This window comes from Mycena indigotica (assembly GCF_014461135.1).
Source record: "Mycena indigotica strain 171206Taipei chromosome Unknown Mind.scaff0004, whole genome shotgun sequence".
NCBI lineage: Eukaryota > Fungi > Basidiomycota > Agaricomycetes > Agaricales > Mycenaceae > Mycena > Mycena indigotica.
In genome coordinates, this window is record NW_023503003.1 from 793,863 (window position 1) to 811,794 (window position 17,932).

Here is a 17,932-nt window from a genome sequence, read left to right on the forward strand (position 1 = left end):
AGTTTTTATTGATGTTGCGGATGAGCAGGGAGCGCGGAACAACAAATTTGGCGCGGCTGCGATTCGGCGATTCGGCTAGTGGTATCTCCGGCGAGTATTCAATCTGCCTGCACTTGTCTCCAACTTGTTTCTCATATATAGACAGATGGTTCTGGCCTCGGAAGTCCGTCCAATCCCAACGCCAACGCCATTAGGCAGAGGCTGCCTCAATAGGCTCAGACGAGCGCTGTGCGAAGCTGGGGCGAAGTCGAAGCAGTCTCGCGGCGCCCTTTCCCCTTCCCGGCTCATCCAACCGCTTTAGTGTTCCTCCAACGAAGATCAAATCGAAGGCGCTGTCAAAGATCCACGTGCGGAATGGGCTGACAGCTCTCGCGTGAATGGGTCAAGAACAGACGCTACCTTCATTGTGCCATCACATTCAATCCAAGCCAACAGTTGGTCGTGCTATGAAATCTGCCGAGCCTGAGCTGACAGGAGATGACCCCATCGATGATTCGATGGACTGGCCTTCGACTGGGATGGTACGCGGGTCCCGAGCATTCCACCGAATAGATATCAACGATCTGATACTTACTGAGCTCGCCCAGGCGCCGTAATCTCGACTGAGCACAAGCTGAGCAGTAAAGTTGGCTGCCAATCACCATGTCTTCGGAGATATGATACAAGCTCCGCATCTCCGAAGGCATATGCTTCGATGGTAGCTTCGTGTTGAGGTTGGCGGTTGGTTAGTCACCATTGAGGTCGGACTGTTACCTGGGGGTGATTTCTCATATAGGGCTGGAACATCCACGAGGCGACGGAGCTGGCAAGAGGCGATTGGAGACCGTGGTCGTACACAAACAACATACCGCGGATCTCATGCTCTGCATTCGAATAGAATACATTCGGCACTCAGAATTGATTTGGGTCCGGACTGACAAAAGATACTTGATCGTCCCAAATTGCTGAATTCGTTTGTGGGTATGATATTTCACGTCAGCTGTCACAAAAAGAGAGTGCGAAGTTGTTGAGCTGTAATCGAGAGGTGGATGAGTGGAGACAAAGCATTGACTGACAAACCAAATATCCATTTCCGTCGCCGAACTGGCCCCGAGGCGAGACTCAATGGCGAACCTCTGCATAACTGAGTTGAATGTCAATCGTAGAATGGGGGATTGCATATTCTGTATTTGGCCTTCACAAAGGAATACCAAGGCTCGTAGGAAAGGCAACGAATGGTGCGTGGCGGAAGGCTGTCGCGATGCCGTCCCCATAGTCGGCGCCAAAGGGGAGAGCATGGTCGTAGCGATGTCGGCGAATGGGACGGGCAAATCGCGGCGGCGGGCGGCCCTTCCGCCGTAGTTAAGCTGTGTCCTCGTAGTCAAGTCAAACCGAGGCAATTGTCAGGCAACATCGGTGAGGTGGCTGAATATGAGCTGCGGTGCAAGGACAATGTTCATTGGAAGTTGCGGTGATCGACATTCACTGCGTTCGTTTCTAGTCAAGTCAGGCAGCAGTAGGAGTCACGGCGATACATCATGAGCATGCTTCGAACGAGGGACTGACGCTTAGCTGTCGCCGGAAACGAAGGCAAGTGAAAGTTTGGGGGGACTAGACATCGCATCTCGGGTGCAACACGGGTATCGAGGACGAGATGGGAGTCTTAGGGTATGTTATGTCCCTGGTTATGCCGCTGCGGACCCAAACCATTTGTCTCCAAGCCAGACAAGAATTGTAACAAGAACGAAGACCGGGTACGGATTCACCCGTCCGTCCGTCCGTCCGCCCTTCCCGGAAAGGGGGGTTACTTGGAAGAAATCAAGAAGGGTGTTAGTGTGCGTGACGGCTTCATTTTTTTCGATGAAATTTCCAGAAGTGGAAGTTGCCGGCAATGCCCTGCGGAAATCAATGTCCGTATCGGGGAGGTGATCACTGCCCAGACTGTGTCCCAGTCGGCTTGTGCGGGAAAAAATTGAATTAGACTCGGGGTCTAGAGGGGAGATTGAATCGGATCTGGGCTTGAGTGACTGATTGGGGTCAAAGATGTGATGCCATGTGCAAGCCAACCTTGCCCAAACCTTACCCAAAGCCGATCAAATAAATCACGAAGGGAGGCGCAGGAGGTCGCAGATGGTAATGGAAGCAGTGCTGCTTTTTTGTTACACTCGTTACTACACCAAGTAGACATCCCTTGAATCCAGTTAGAAGGGAGTATGTTTTTGGCAATCTCGCAAACACCCGAGTTCCTGGAGAAGCGACCCTGCGCCACTAAGAGCTCATTGTGCGGAAACTCTCTCTAGCAGCCGTTACTTACCTACCTCATTCCTTATTCTTGGGGGAATACTGGTGCTGGTCTCTGTGAGCCGACCATTGTACGCTTGACTCATGTCACATCGGCATATGAAGGTGTCTTGTGGACCGACTGGAGACAAACTGAGCCGGATCCCTCTAGACCCAATTGGTGTCTTGAGAGCCGAGCCGCACTGCCCCCAAATGCCACGCCACGCTTCAAAAATAATCATTTGATCGTGAAATTTTTTAAATTCATTTTATTGATCTTATACTCGCGTGGGTCCTGTCACAGTCAGGAATTGCCGTGACACACACACTGCCGGATTGGGAATTCAGTTGGCCCTTACGCGTGGCCATTATAATATCATAATGAACGCGAAGGGCAGAGCCGACAGCCATTTCTGTAGAGTCAGACTCTGCGCCGCTTGTGCTTCTGCTCCTCCCCCTCTTACCTTCCGACTACTACGCCAACACACCTCCATTACGACAGGCTCGAATACGACGGAGACTGGGATTTGGAGAGAAAGGAGGGTAGAATGACTACGACGATGGAGAGCCACCATTTGCCGCATTGGGGGACCCCTGCTGGACCGATGACACCTCCACAGACCGACACCGTAGAGCCGAGACGGTTGTGGGTCCCAGCGACAAGGAGGACAACTACATACTCGGTTCAATTGTGTGCGTCTCTGTCTTGTTTCCTTTGTTTTCATACCAAGACAAGATTAGTGACTCCCCCCGACGACGACGAGGCCATTCCACATCCACAACCTTCTTCAAGCCGCGCAAAAGCAGATTTCCCGTCTGACACCACCTATCCCCCACCTTCCTCACACCACTTAGCGCCCACTTCCGTTCCCGACTTCGAAAGCGACGAAGAAGAGATGTCCTGCGATGAACAGCCGCCAGCTGAGTCGAAGCCAGACTCAAAGGAGACGGAGACAGATGCTTGGGCGCGCGACTGGCTTCATGTTGCGCGGACGCGACCCGAGAGCTCTGCCTTGGTGGCGGAAAAGACATGCGAGATGATATGCTACCTGTGGTTCGCGCCCACCAGCAGCAAGCGCCCATCTTCCCCCTCTCTTTCATCACCAACCTCGCCAACGAGCTCGACCCCTTCCCCCTCGCCCCTCCAACTTTTGCCATCGCCGCCATTTGTCGCATTCACGCAGAAGCTGCTCGAGACAACCCAACTCTCGCAGTCTGCTATTGTTCTTGCGCTCCATTTCATCCATCGACTGCGACAACGAAATCGGGGAATACCCGCCCAAGCCGGCAGCGAGTTCCGCGTTTGTGTCGCGGGTCTAATGATGGCCAACAAGTTCCTTGACGAGTAAGTCGTAGTATTGTTCTTCTATCTGCTCGTTTCTCATTCAAGTCCAGCAACACGTATACGAACGCCACTTGGGCATCTGTTTCCTCAATTCCATTAGCTCAAATCAACACGATGGAGCGCGAGTTCCTCGCAGGCTGCGACTACGCGTTGTATGTCAGCCGGAAAGTGTATGAGGATTGGGGGAGATTATTGCGGGGTCTGGTTGGTGCTCGAGCAAGAGAGCGTGAAAGGGAGAGAGGACGGTAAGCGCTTGCCGAATATCATTGAGTTTCAAAGACTCAAATTTTTCCTAGGCGACATGCGATGCATCATCGTGGCGGACGACTGCATCCGCAACATCCAACTCATTCGTTATATTCTGCTCCTAGACGACCAGCAATGTCTGCGAACTCGTCAACGACGAGTTATTCAAGCTGGGTCTACGCAACACCCAGTCGCGCCCACAGCAACCTTCGCGTCAAGAGAGACCGCAGTTCCAGCCCATCCCCTTCAGCCCCGCTGTACTCTCAAAGACGGGGTAGCGAAGACAACGCGACCAGTTCGGATTTCGACAATGACGACCGCGGACGATCACGGGCTCGATCTCAGGAGCGAGTGGATGAATGTGTGGATGAACGGTTAGAAAGAGAGCGAGAGATGGAAGTTGGCAGTAAAAGACGAGCCGAAGCAGCATTCAGCCCTCCATCGTATCATTCTCGGCCGCATCATCCTGGTTTTGCCACCGTCTACAACACTCCTCTGACGAATACTCACTCACAACGACCAGCACCCACTTTGGTTATCCCCACACCCACACCGACCTCGACTTCTTTTACGTACGCAAGCTCCGCTGGTGCCAACCACTGGAGTCCAGTCGAGGCAACTTCGACCTCCACATCCAGCTCTGCTTCTGCATCTTCTGGCCATTCCTTCCCTTTACCACTACCCAAGGCGACTTCAACAACGAATGTCAGTCTTGTTACACCCCTCGAGCGCTTTGGCGCCATGTCCTTGTCCACCAACGCGAACCCAATCAGTCGGAGCGTAAGCAGGCATCCAACGCCAAGCCCACCCAGGAGGCGGTTACGGGAACGACCCGTTTCTTATGCTGGCGCGACAACAGCCAGTTCTGCGGGGCTGACTGCGTTTGCGGAGCGCTATGGCGGTTTCCAAGCTTCACCAGTTGTTGCTGAACGCGGTCGGGAGCGGAGTAACCAATGGGGCGTTTCGTCGATTGAACGCGCGACAACCTCGAGTCCGGGTACAAGTCCTTTTGTCTCGACATCGGCCTACGTAGCCCCTTCGCCGAGTACGACTGTGCAGTACCCTCCTCGTGAGGTCCAGCATTCTCTTCCTTCAATTTCTACTGGATATGGGCAACACGAGCCGCAACCTCAATATCCATCAACGTTGGCGGCACGTTGGGACTACTCGGACGGCGCTAAAGCCCCAACTGCGCAGGTGAGCCATATGCTTGTTCCTTTCGATTGCCCATAACGCTAATATCGATTGTCTTAGGATTTGTACTTTTACACTCTGACTTGCTCGCCCATGTCAGACGCCTCTTCCTCCTCTGGGTATTCTCCTGTCGACAATGACCCATCGGACGACGACTCTGCTATGTCAGACGACGGACGAGAAGCTTACCGCCAGCAACCAACTGCGGTTGCTCGAGGCCACCCTCAAGCTATTTCCGATCTGCGAGATCGCGTCCGTGACCCTGAACGTTACCGAGAAGAGGCCCGTCGCGCGCGTCTTCGCTACGCCCCCGCCCCCATATCCACGACAACGTCAACAGTATCGTCTTGGCTGCCACTACCTTCGGCTCCCCAGCCACAGCATCCATTTGCAGGCAGTGCGTTAATTAATCGATGGGGGGTACAAAGCGCACGAACTTCGCCTGTCCGAGGACCTGTGGCCGTTCCAATGCGAGCCGAGCCAACTGAGTGGACGCCGCCTCGAGCTACGTATGCCGAGGTTTCCGCTGGGGGCGGGGGATGGACGCCTCCCCGCGTTGCTCTGCCTCATTTTGCGGACTTGGAGAAGTGGTCTGGCCAGCATCGACTGTTACAATCTCAGTCTCAAACTCGGCCGACGACCACCGCGCAATCACAATATCAACCTCCTCCTTCACTACCTCCACCTGAGTCGCGCAAAACACATCAACCCCAGCCCCGCCGAGCTGTTTTTGCCAACGCCGGGCCTCCCGGTGTAAGCGGCTATGCCTATGCCTATTAGGCTGTTTTTTTTTCTCTTGACTCTTTTCCTTTGAGCTACATATTAATCTTTTGCATTCGCCATTGACTCATGAATGTCTCATGCCCTTACTTGTACATATCGCTGTCCTTTCGTGATCCCTCATACTCCACGCAACTCATCTCGCATACGCACACTGCAAACCTTGACTTCGGCATTTTTGGCATTCTTCACACACACATACTTGCATACTAGTAGTACTACTATAGCTTCATATCAGTTCAGCCTTCCGACGACGCGTATACTTATAACGCCGAGTCCGGTAATTTGTTGTTAGAGCAGAACAGAACAGAAGATCGATCCAATAGATGCCTTTTTGTTGGACAAGAAGAACAAGCTGTGTGTGGCCATGGTAAAAGACGTGTGAAAGAATGCTCCTCAGAAGAGACTATGAGGAGAAAGAAGGCGAGTTAAGGCTAGCACCCAGGGCCATACGATGCCACAGGCGCTTTGCCAGGATATCGCCACGGCTGTCCGTGTTTCGATGTCCGCGTACCTGCGGCTGCTCGTATTCGTTTTCGCGGCCCGGAGAAGGTGGAGGCAGTAGGGTGGAACAGCTAACGCTAGAGAGCCTCGTGGCCGATATGTCGAAGAATCCTCCGAAAACCTGAATCAGGGTGTTATTCAGTCGAGCGATGTCTTGTCCAAGTCTTCCGTCGTGCCCATGCCGCGATGCAGACAAATACATATGCTCTATCAGCGTACTTACTAACTGTTCGTCTGCGCTGGATCCTGACCGGACGATGGATGCAAGTCAGCAGGGAGTGGATTTGTGGCGCGTTTTCTGGGTGGAAGATGGAATCAGAGATCATTGACAGTGCGGCGATGGTGGAGAGAAGGGGTGATTTGGGTGGGTGATTTGCTTAGAGCCCAACAGAGGTACCGCTGCCACGGACTCGGGAGGAGAGACTGGAGCCTCCACCATTTGTTCGGCACTCGCATATTTTTCCCCTTTGGCTGCCATCTCCCTCGCTCCATTCCTATCAGCGCATAAGGGCCAGGCTGACCAGACACACATCCACCAATACCCGACGTCGGGACGGACCGACGACTTGTCGTCTGGGCATGTGCGAATCAATTGTCATGCTTTTTTGTTGCTGTTTTCAATTACCGCCTCGCAGATGTGGCTTAGCTCTGTTGCGGAGTGGATTACTCTGATGCGCTAGGGTCTCAGCGGATACGATGGGAATTGCATCATCTGGTCGAATGGAGGCTGCTCCCTGTCTCCTTGCTCAAATAGAATGCGGAAAAGGTGCGGATAGCAGGACGCCATCCGGACGCGGCACGCCAGATGTTGAGCGTTTGGGGTGTGTCAGGGAATCAAACCAAAACCGATGGCAATCGATAAGTGAAGTAGGGTTTAGGTGGTCGAGCTGGCAAGGCGGGTTCTGGCACGATGCTCGTGGTGGTCGCGGCCATGTGAAATGTCTAAAGATCGCCGGGGGCTGGCCATGGCCACGGGCAACATTGGAGTCATGAAAGTGTGTTGGTTTTGTTACTTATAACGTAGACGACGGGTGGATGAAGACATCCGTGAATTGTCGGCCGGATTAGGGGAGGTGAAGGCGAACGACAAGAAGGGGGAGGCTTGGAATCTTGATGTTCTGCGTTGACAAGGTGACGTGCGTGGACGGCGTGTAGGATGTCGGACGGAATGGGGGTAAGGCACCATAGAGTTGCCGAGAACCGAGCCAGCTCAGTTCTGGAAGTAGTTTCGGCGCGTCATCCAACTCACCTAATGCTCGCTCAAACTTCGTTGGTGGACGTCTTTCGCTTCGCTGAATCTCTCGACCTCAGGTTGTAGCTCGCTGTTGAATGCAAGAATAAACATCAAGCGATGGAAAACCTGGTGGAGGGTAGATACTTACTCTTCTGGTACGGCGGCCGCTCACTGTGGCTTCCAAAGCTAACTAAGCGGATTGTACTCAGTTGGAGCATCGACTCCATCGCTTCCCTTTCGGTGGGCCGGCTCGCATCCTATTACCAGGCTCAATAATCAGTCAACGGGCAGTCCTGCACATGTTAGCAGATCGCCCACACGCAAAGCCATGGTGGAATCAAGTTGCTATTGGCAATCAGTTGGGAAGTAACTTCAAGTAAGTAGGTCAAGACTCTCAAACCTTGGGCCTATTTCCCCCGTGTCATCCCTATCACGATTAATTCTCATTCATACCAAGTCGGCTTCACGATCCTGTTCCATTCATTGAGGACAGATAAGCGCTCGGGGTTTGCATCCGCTTTCATTTGACATTTGTCTGAATCAGCTGGAATTTCGTCAGCGGCCCTTGGAACCACTTCCGAGGTCGTCAACTCGATTGTGATCCGATCCTCGGTCCGACTCCAGGCTGCAAAATTTGCTGTTCACTGCACTGGGGAAAGAACGCGAAGACGACAGGAATTCCCAGATTCTCGGAGAGGATAGGAAACAAGGCGGTGATAACGACGAAGGGGGAGCGAGTGTCGACGGAGACATAGCGAAATAGCAAGTGGAAGATTCTGAGGATATGTCGAACTCGACAGAGTTCACAAGGACACCAATAGTAGCAGTTATGGGAGTGAAAGCTTGAAGAATGTGCCATGGTGGATAGTACGGTCTTGAGAGGCAGACACAAGAAACACCGTTGTTTGGTCGAAAAGTCATTGTGACATAAACGCGATCAGTCACACTTTCAGGTCATCGTTTGCTCCGTCATCGCAGGCTATTCTTCGGGGCAAGCCCGCGCTGCCAACTTGCCTCTTCGACCATGGCATCCCGCAAAAAGAAGAGCGGTCCCAGTTTACAGCAGGCTTTCGACTCAATTAGAGGTTCGTTCATTGGCCAAGCTTCGTCATGCTCAGCAAGTAAAACTTGTCTACTAGATCTCCTTATAGCCACGAAGCCTCGCATTGACAATGCCGACTCAGCCGCGCAGCCGATGCTTATCGAAAACCTCCGCCAAATAGCTTCCCTGGCCGAATCTTTCGCGGAACAACGAGGGCGTAATGCGTCCGGGTGGATCCACTTAGCAGATGAGCTTGACCAGGAAGGTGCGTGTGCTATAAGCTGCAGAATCAGGCAAAGTACTCACATATTCCTCACAGGCGTCAATCTTTGGAATATCTCCGGTTTAGTCCAGAAATCACCCACATCGACGGGGAGTGGGAGTGGGAGAATGAGCTTAGTGGCTGCGTGTATGTCCCGAGTTACTTCCACTCGCGCTGACATCCTCTTGCAGTGCGGCTAGCAGGTTTCCGCTTGATTGAGGCTGGCCTGGAGTTGAAGCCGGGAATCGAAAGTGTGTCTGCGTCCGAGCGTTCAACCATTCTAATCTTTCTTAGGCCTAATTCATATTCTCCAATTGGCCAGCAAGACCGGCTCGACCCTATCAGGTACGGCAGCTGCCCGTCGTGGACAGGAAATGAACAGGCCTCACAGAAGCGGGAAGCGGGGAGGTTGCTGGAAGTGTGCTTTCGAGTGCGGCGCGGGTGAGCCTTTCCTCTTCTGGCCATGCTGTTCTGATTCATCGTCCTATGTTGCAGTACGAAGAACTCCTTCGAAATGCAGAAGACCCTGACAGCACTCACCATGTCGACCGCGTCTGCGCAACATTAGTGTACCTTGCAGCTAGGATGGAAGCGGTGAGTGTCTGAAGCAAAACCATTATCAATGTCGTTCACATGTTACTCCATCCAGGCTTGGAAGGAGGGAAACCAGAGTGTGGCGTCGTTCATGGCGCAGAAGATCACGGGTAAAAGGCAGAGTAAGCGGAAGCCACGAATGCTGACTGCCCAACAGATGACGAACAGCGGCTGTCGGTACTTCCGTCTCCCGATGTGAGCGTGGGCAGAACGATGGTATTACATCTTCATTCTGACTAGAACGATAGCAAGAACGTTTAGCATGCAAATTCCACGAAATCGGCAAAGCGGTATTGAAGACTCACATTGGTAGTGTTGGCGGCGATGGAGACGATTCGGGGGCTGTTGACGCAGTGGCTTGGCTCCAGAAAGCCTTCTCGATAGCTGAGAGAATAGGTGCAGAAGAAACGAGTGGATCGAAGGCCTCACTCAGGGCACGTTTTCGCTTCGTCCGTCATTTGATTTCTAATGCATTTCACAGATCGCCATCCTCCGGACCATGGGTGCGCGCCAACTAATCAGGACGTGACTAACGGTTTGCAGCAAGGGCTTACTTCATTACTGGATCGTACGACCGAGCTGAGGCCGTGCTCGATGAACTCATCCCGGCTGTCGATGCGCTGGCAGACTCTCGGAGTGTGAGTAGCAGTTATGTGATAATCTCGGTACTTAGTTTAGTTACAGGGTCGTTCAGAGCATCAAGAGCTGAGATGGCTTCGATTAGCCGTCGTCAAAAAGCGCAAAGCAAGCGGCACAACCCTGTTGGACGGTTTGTTCTTCCACTTGTGTCCGCCCTATCCTTGGATCGACTAGTTTCCTTAGCCTTCAAATCCATTATTGACCATATGACGTTTTCCGAGTCTAATATTACCGAGTAAGTTCCTTCCTCCTTCGTTGTTATCATGGTGCGATTTGGGCTTCCTCCTTAGTATTTTGCAAGATCTTCGAACCTTAAACCACCATCATCATCAGTCAGTTAGTTTTGCGACACTTACTCACTCGTCCTGAACCTGTGGAAGTGTTATAGTTGCGCAAGTCCATCTTTACTGCTTACAAGAAGCCCTGCGATGGGATGATACCACCGAGGGTGTTAATCGCTTACTTCTGTCATTGATCGTGCACTGTTCTAAGGACGAAGATCATCAACGAGCAATGGAGACTATGGAGTCTGTGCTAACGAGTAATGCCTCCGAATAGCACGTTACTTCCGCTCTCACAGTGCCTAGCCGCGCATGCAACCGATTTTAAGCTTCTCGATGTTCCATCAACGGCATGCCTTACGGTACGTAAATTTAGCTAGCTTCGACCCGTTTTTGAGCTGTTACCCCAGCTCCTCTGGCAATACGGCGACCGACACTTTGCCGCTAAGCGGTTTGGTCCTGCCGCGGATTGGTTTCTCATTGGCACCCACGCGCTCTTCCAAACAGCATGTCCAGCAAGCGCGGCAAAATGCTTTCGCAAGGCAGCACTCTGTCACATCGAGCACAAGGAATATGCCAGGGCAGCTGCAGTCATCCGCAAATGTCCGGTGGGTCTTGGTCATGCCGAAGCATCGACACAATACGTGCTGTTCATTGCGGCAGTTCATCAGGGTATCGTTTTTAAATATTTTTCCCGCAGAAGGCTTATTGACTTCGTCCAGGGTTGGAAGATGAAGGTGTGGCTTTGACTTAGGTTTGTCATTACATTGACGAATTACCTACCGTAAGCCATTCGGGCTGTTCGCGAAATGGTCAAAGCTGTGGACTTTGATCGCAAGATGCTATTACTCGCGACGCAGATCTCGCATGAATCCGAAATGAAGACGGTGCTAATAACAGTCCTCGAGGCGCTGCTGAAAACACTCAAGGTCGAGAAGAACAATGGTGGCGAGACGGTGGTGGAGGCGATGGCGCTAGTCCGATGTATCATACGGCTGGTTGGGAAGCTGTTGGCCGAGCCAACTGCAAACAAGTCAGTGGTGTTTCCGCGGCGGTCTGTTATCGATGAGACTAACCTCGGTCTGACAGACCACGCCTCATCGAAACCTTAATATCCCACTTCCAAACGGGTGTGTTATTTCCCACCGAGACTCTCATTCGATCTCACATCTATCAAGCCAGAGTTCTCGCTCAAGACGCATTGACGGAAAAGGCAATTTCGCTCGTCATCAAGGATGTCTCGTGGTTATGGCGGATGGCTTACAACTGCGCGGTCCAATGTTGTGCCGAATGGGAGGAGGGCAACGACGAGCGGGTGTCGGAGCTCTTCGAAGTTGCCAGAGATCTTCTGACAACGTATTGTGAGGCAGCATTGGATGTTCCCGCTGACGTTCACATGCATCTCATCAACGCGACTTTCTCCGGTGTGTCTGGCCGTGGTGCGTGATCTCAGTCACTCTTTCCATCCTTACTCATTCCTGTCAAGTCTTTGCCGCTCGTTTATCCGCCACCGACGGCACCATCGATGTTTGTAACACCTTCCCTCCTTAACCTCACAAGTCAAACTCTATCCAGGCTAACCGTCTCCGCGAGAATGGGGCTCGAGTTTCAGCTGCCAAGACATCCATCTCAGCGATCGTCAACAAGAACCTCTTGACTGAGCGGCAAGACATCACCCGCGCTGAATATTTTCTCCACGTTCTCCGTGTGTTCGAGGCGGAGATTTGGGCTCAGTTGAAGGAATGGCAACATCTATCTCGCATTGTTGTCGTCGGTGACTCCTAATTTGTTCGCAATGTCGCTCTAATCGTGTCAGGATGTTGTCGATTCTGGCCCGCTTGCTGTTGGGACTTATGAAGCAATCGCAGACATCTTGGTATTTTGCGTTTTTTGTCACGAATCTAACTGATAATCATGACAGTGGGCCGAATCTGATTGCCCAATTGACGGTGCGCTTGATTTTTGCACAGTCTGACAGTTAATCTGAAGTTCTTTAGTTCTTCTTGTTGGACTGGAGGTTAGCATTATGGCTTTCTTTAGCTATTGCTAATGCTACCCAAGGCTATTCTCCGTGCAAGTCTTGATCACAGCTCTCTGTCGGTCGAAAAGTTCTCCCGGTGGCTGCGCGCCGTGTGCACCATAATGCTCGCGCGGAACTCCTCGCAAGATCGCGTGAAAGCGATTGGGTTTGTTGAGCAAGCCGTCGCCGTCATCGCAGACCACCACCAAGATGACCAGGTTTGCGTCTGTTCGGCCGTGCTTACTTCGAAAATGAGCTCCATATAGGCGTATCCGGTCGACGAGCGGAACTGGCTCCTCGGGACGGCGTACAACACGGGCTTTGAATGTCTCGAGTGAGTTTCAAACGGTTGCGTTACGTTGCTGCTCTAACTCCGCTCGTCCAGGGCATCGATGCTGGACGAAGCAAAACGCTGGTTCGAAACAGCCACCCTCCTGTGCAAGTTTGTCCCTGGCGGCGAAGAGCGGGCGGAGAAGGTCAGTCCGACTATATGAAAAGAAAATTACCCACTTCTGGTCCCAGATTTCCGACACCTATACGCATCTCTTGGCGCGGTATAGCTCCAATGCAGCTTAGAACCTTGGTTTATACCTTCGAGCCCTCTACCGAGTCCCGGTATTTTACCTGCTGCTAACTACCGTAGCACCCTCTTGAATTTCTTGTACTTGAACGAGAACTGGACTCCCTAGTGTAGCATACGCCATGTGTTATATTCAACTTCAATCGACTTCAATCGCGAGTTCGCATGTCCGTCTACTTCGAGTTCAAGGTCTGATTCACACTGACAAACTGGTAGAAAAGATTCAAAAGAATGCTTGTTCATTCTTCGTCTCGGACTACTAAGGGTCAGAGTGTGGCTCTCAAAAATCAAAACTTGAACTGTGTGCATAGCTTCTAAGTAATTTCTTGCTTGTCCAAGTACATACGTGCTAACGTCAAGGCCCCTTTCCTCAAGCACCTACAAATGGGTATGCCTGGTTTAAGCACGATCTTATTGGTCCTACGTGATGAAACGCTAGCACATTTTTTCACAAGCATGTAAACAACGCCGTTGTTATGACGTCCTCCTTGGCTTTCGCCCACCATGAGCGGCGATGTGTCCTCTTTTGCGCCCACCCTCAGCGATGTTTTCGCCGTTCAAGCAATCCTACATGCCTTCCTCCCACCAGAATTGGCTTTCATTGTGCTCGATTTTGCCGAATACTGGGCCCCGTTGTCGACCACGGAACGGACGGAGTCACACATTGCCGAGGCTCTCCAGTCGCCTCAGCTCGATGCGACAAGCCTATACCTGCTTGCCCCGCCGCTTCTCGAGCCAGAGGCACTCAAATCACACGAAGCAGGGAACGTGAAGGAGGGCACCGTGATGCTGAAACTCCGAGCGGTGGAGTTTACCGTGAAGAGTCGGGACCAGGGGTGGTGCAGCGACACCGACATCGTCAGTGAGTTGCCTTTATAACCTAGTTCCTTCGCCCTCACCGATCACTAGACACTTATAACGGGTCAACGTGGCACGAAGCAGCAATTGTGAGGCCGTCGCAAGTCACTGACTCAATCCCCATTCTCGAACGCGTGGCGCAGCGTGTTCCCGAGCGATTGGAGACCATCTCTGACCCTGCCATTGGATATTGCTCTGAGCTGGAAGTGAAGCACGATAACCCTTGTACCGACTTCTCCTCAGAAACGCGGTGGCTGGTCCAGAAGAATTTGGTCGCCGCATTGATGCTCAAAACCCATACTGTGCGATGGACAGAGCAAAGGGGTCTTACTGCAGATGGGGCGGGAACTGGCGAGGGTTTTGTCGAAGCGCTGCAGCCTGGCGACCAGATTGCGCTGTTCATGCGTGCAGTGGTACGCATGCAACCCTTTTCTATCAAGATCTCTGCAGGGCTGACCAGAATGTCAAGTTCTATGGCTGGCATAACGAGGTGGAATCGGCCAAAGTCACTTTGTACTACGGGTTGGCGTAGCGAAGCTTTATGACACTCAATGGACCCATTCTTTGACTCGCGCTCGTTCACACAAATGGGATATAAGTTTCCGGATTCTCTTCCTTTCATGTCTCTTCCCAACATCGACGCCTGCATGAGACGAGTTATTACGGCTAATACGGCTGTTTCGTGATCGCCGCCCTCCATCCGCCGACAGATTCGAGGCTCGAACGCAATGTAATAGGCCATTCCAAGCCTGGGTCGCATACTCATATGAACTCAACAACATAGCTTGCCTCTTGGACCAGACTTGGGGCATGATGCCGTCTCTTCAATTATGGATTTTAGGACATATGCGTGCGCGGCAGCTTGAATACCCGTTGGCAGCGTTCAAGACCAGCAATTAGAGTGGGCTGACATAAAACACAAGTCCTCGTGTTCGCCGCGTGCAGGAATTGTCTGCTTTCTCAGGATGTCGTCCTTTGCTCTCACCACCATGAGCAGTGATATACCAACCCCTTTCACACCCACACTCGACGACATTTTCGCTGTGCAAGGAATCCTGCATGCTTTCCTCCCGCCAGAACTAGCTTTCATTGTACTCGATTTTGGCGAGTATTGGGCAGCATTTTCGACCACGGACTGCACGCAGTCACGCACGGTGGAGGCTTCTCGGTCGCCCCGGCTTAATGCGACGGACCTATACCTGCTTACCCCACCGGTCCTTGAGCTCCTGCCGACAAGCCATGCTATGCTTAGGCTTAAGCCCCGGGCGGTGGAGTTCTCCGTGAAGAGTCGCGACCAGGGGTGGTGCAGCGACCAGGACCTAATTAGTGAGTTTCCTCTTCGTGAGCTACTTATTGCCAATCACGCACTTTTAGACACTTATGACGGATCTACCTGGCACGAAACAGCGATTTTACGCCCATCCCAAGTTCCGAACTCGACAGCGATCCTCGAACGGATGGCGCAACGTGCTCCTGAAACGTTGGAGGTCATTTCCCAGCCTTCTGTTGGATATAGCGCCGTGCTCGAAGTACAGCACAATAACGTCAACGTGCTTAAATTCGAGGGCGTCAACTTCTCCTCCGCAACGCGGTGGCTCGTGCAGATGAATCTGGCCACGGCCAGGGAGCTTAACACACGTACCGTGCGGTGGACGGAGCAAGGCGGGACAACTGGGAATGGGGCGGGAGATGGCGAGGGCTTTGTCAAGGCTATGCAGCCAGGCGACCGAATTGCGCTCTTTGCGCGCGCGGCGGTAAGGTTTCAATCCTCTTTATCATTCATAGTGTTGACGATAACGCTCAGTTTCACCTCTGGCGTAATGAGGTGGCATCGGCCAAGGTTACTTTATACTATGGGTTGGCTTAAGTAGTGATGGTCTATTCTTCGACTTTGAGGTTGTTTGTTTCAATCAAGTTTGCAGGGGCTTATTAATATATCAGGCTGTAGATAACTTATTTAGCGGGACGCGTCAGCTACGATAAAAGGTGGTGACGCGTACTACGGGAATCTATCAATGCCCTCACTGCACTCATGGCCTCCCCTTTGCCTACTGTTCGACGAATCGTCACAGGCCACACCTCCCAGGGCCAGTCAACGGTCCTCTCCGACAGTTTCCAGCCCCCAACAGGCTGGGGTGGCTTCGCCAGCGAAAACCCAAAATACGACCTCCATTATGCTGCCAGCGTTCCTGCGGCTGTTGACTCTGAGCTCCACAGTGGGGACGGAAAGTGGGTGGACGAGGTACATAATCACACAGCGGAGGTGTATAGCAAGGCGGGGGTCTTGTTTAGAGCGTGCGATTTCGCGCCAGGCTCAGTTTCGGTGGGCGTGGTCCTGTTTGTGTTTTGCTGAGGAGCTAATGCAGCTTTAGCCTGTCCACCGCACCCAATCGCTCGACTATGGCATTGTGGTGAAGGGCTCAGTTGTGCTTGTCATGGAAGACGGCCGGCGGGTGACGCTGCAGGAAGGCGACACCGTTGTCCAGCGCGGGACGATGCATAGCTGGAGAAATGAAAGCAGCGAATGGGCGCGAGTGTACTTCATTGCGCTGGGTAAGTACCGCTCATCAAGTTGAGTTTGGAAACCGTTCACGGCCTTGTTTTTGAAGGTGCCAAGCCGGTGGTGTTGCAAAGTGGACATGTTTTGGGAGAAGAGTGGATGACTTGAAATTCGCCCAAGATTAAGGAAGAGCCGACGTTGAGTACGATGGAGAGCATGGAAAAATGTACAATGCTTAATTCCAGTCAACCAGAAATAGAGGCTGTAACAAACATGAGACAGAAATTTGACTTACTAAGATGTGACCTTCAAGTTTTGCTAAGATTTGCTTTCAACACCTCTGATCATCGCGTTCTGTCGCCACTGGCAGTATGCCTTCGATGTCCAGTCAGAGCTCATTACTATGCCGAACAATACTAGTAGCCTAATACTTGAGGCATTGGAATGACCCAGAGGAGCCAGGAGAATACACCACCGTGACAAACCCGGGGGTTGGATTGATTCATGCATGGTGCGTGCACCGAATCTTGCCCCCGTATCAGACAAACCTGACTCTCCCGTAGATGATACTGGATCGTGCCGAACCCATAACCATTCTCTCAGCCACAACTCGGACGTTCCCTCTCCTAAAGCTTTGCGTTTCTGCTCAGCGCCGCGTCAGAGCAGGTCAGAGCTAACACTTGTTATGCTGACCATGCGATGTCTGTCGAATCGTCGAGAACGCTCTCAGCAACCGACAAGAAAAACGGTGTCCTGGACCGTTGCTGACGTTTTGCCCTTCCTCCATTCGCCTCAACTTGAATTGCACTACGAATGCCAGTGAAGGTTACCGGACACTAACTGTCCTTTCTATGTCTTCTAACCCTAGGCCTTTTTCCAGTACTACCCGCACCAGAGGGACGTGACCTCCGAAGCGCCACACTTTGCTTGCACAATCCACTCGCATATATTGCGTTGCGTATTGTGTTATAACGACTTTGACTGCCAGTGGATCGTCTCATTCGAGCCATTTCTTCAGTGTAACGCCCAAACAAACCTAGGGAGCGCCACACCGCGTCACCGTCCACATCCATATCGCCTTTCGGTTTATGTTATGACGACATTGGGAGCCTCCCTCGTTCACCTCCTTCATCTATTCCAACCATAGTGGTATTGGATTGGGCCAAATGGTGATGGAGCAAAAGACACCACCACCATGCGCTTCACGCAAATCTCCCCTAATTTTTCTCCTGGGATTTGAGCTCCACGAGGATGACATTGGGAGAAGAGTTGCCGATAAGCCCCAACACGGGCTATAGTGGTCGACGACGATGGACAGTAACAAACTCCAAGATCTCGAACGTTTTGAGACAGAGCGTTGCGTTTCGCCTCATCCAACTCCACCGTCCCTTCTCTTACAAATCGGTCGACTTCCGAGTCTCAATCGAGCCCCGTTATAGGGTGGCCCTCGTGACAGCCAGCAACCTTGAGCAAGACTGCCCAAGTCCGGGTGCGCCATTGAACAGCGACGCGAAATCAATCCACCTCGCGCTCTTCCGCATGCCGTCCTTTTCCTTAGGTACTACTTGTCGCACCGTCACGATAATCTATGCTA

General features: G+C 52.2%; 2 protein-coding genes across 2 annotated transcripts; both read left to right on the forward strand.

Annotated features, from left to right (window-relative positions):
* Window positions 1-2,708: 2,708 nt before the first annotated feature.
* MIND_00414000 (uncharacterized protein) lies at window positions 2,709-5,824 on the forward strand (the record flags this gene model as incomplete). Its single annotated transcript, XM_037360961.1, has 5 exons — window positions 2,709-2,952; window positions 3,001-3,604; window positions 3,655-3,849; window positions 3,901-5,047; window positions 5,105-5,824. Exons 1-5 carry the CDS (start codon window positions 2,808-2,810, stop codon window positions 5,822-5,824), a joined length of 2,811 nt encoding a protein of 936 aa, XP_037221253.1. The 5' UTR covers window positions 2,709-2,807.
* Window positions 5,825-8,586: 2,762 nt separating this feature from the next.
* Window positions 8,587-12,976, forward strand: MIND_00414100 (uncharacterized protein; the record flags this gene model as incomplete). Its single annotated transcript, XM_037360962.1, has 31 exons — window positions 8,587-8,647; window positions 8,702-8,869; window positions 8,924-9,013; window positions 9,058-9,117; window positions 9,161-9,211; window positions 9,258-9,307; window positions 9,362-9,460; window positions 9,516-9,570; window positions 9,618-9,655; window positions 9,709-9,894; window positions 9,942-9,963; window positions 10,004-10,098; window positions 10,145-10,229; window positions 10,283-10,334; window positions 10,390-10,431; window positions 10,480-10,640; window positions 10,687-10,742; window positions 10,791-11,052; window positions 11,103-11,117; window positions 11,170-11,413; window positions 11,470-11,510; window positions 11,559-11,819; window positions 11,867-11,907; window positions 11,956-12,150; window positions 12,197-12,256; window positions 12,302-12,329; window positions 12,378-12,397; window positions 12,442-12,618; window positions 12,667-12,734; window positions 12,786-12,876; window positions 12,923-12,976. The coding sequence occupies 31 exons, from the start codon at window positions 8,587-8,589 to the stop codon at window positions 12,974-12,976; spliced, it is 2,928 nt and encodes a 975-aa protein (XP_037221254.1).
* Window positions 12,977-17,932: the final 4,956 nt, after the last annotated feature.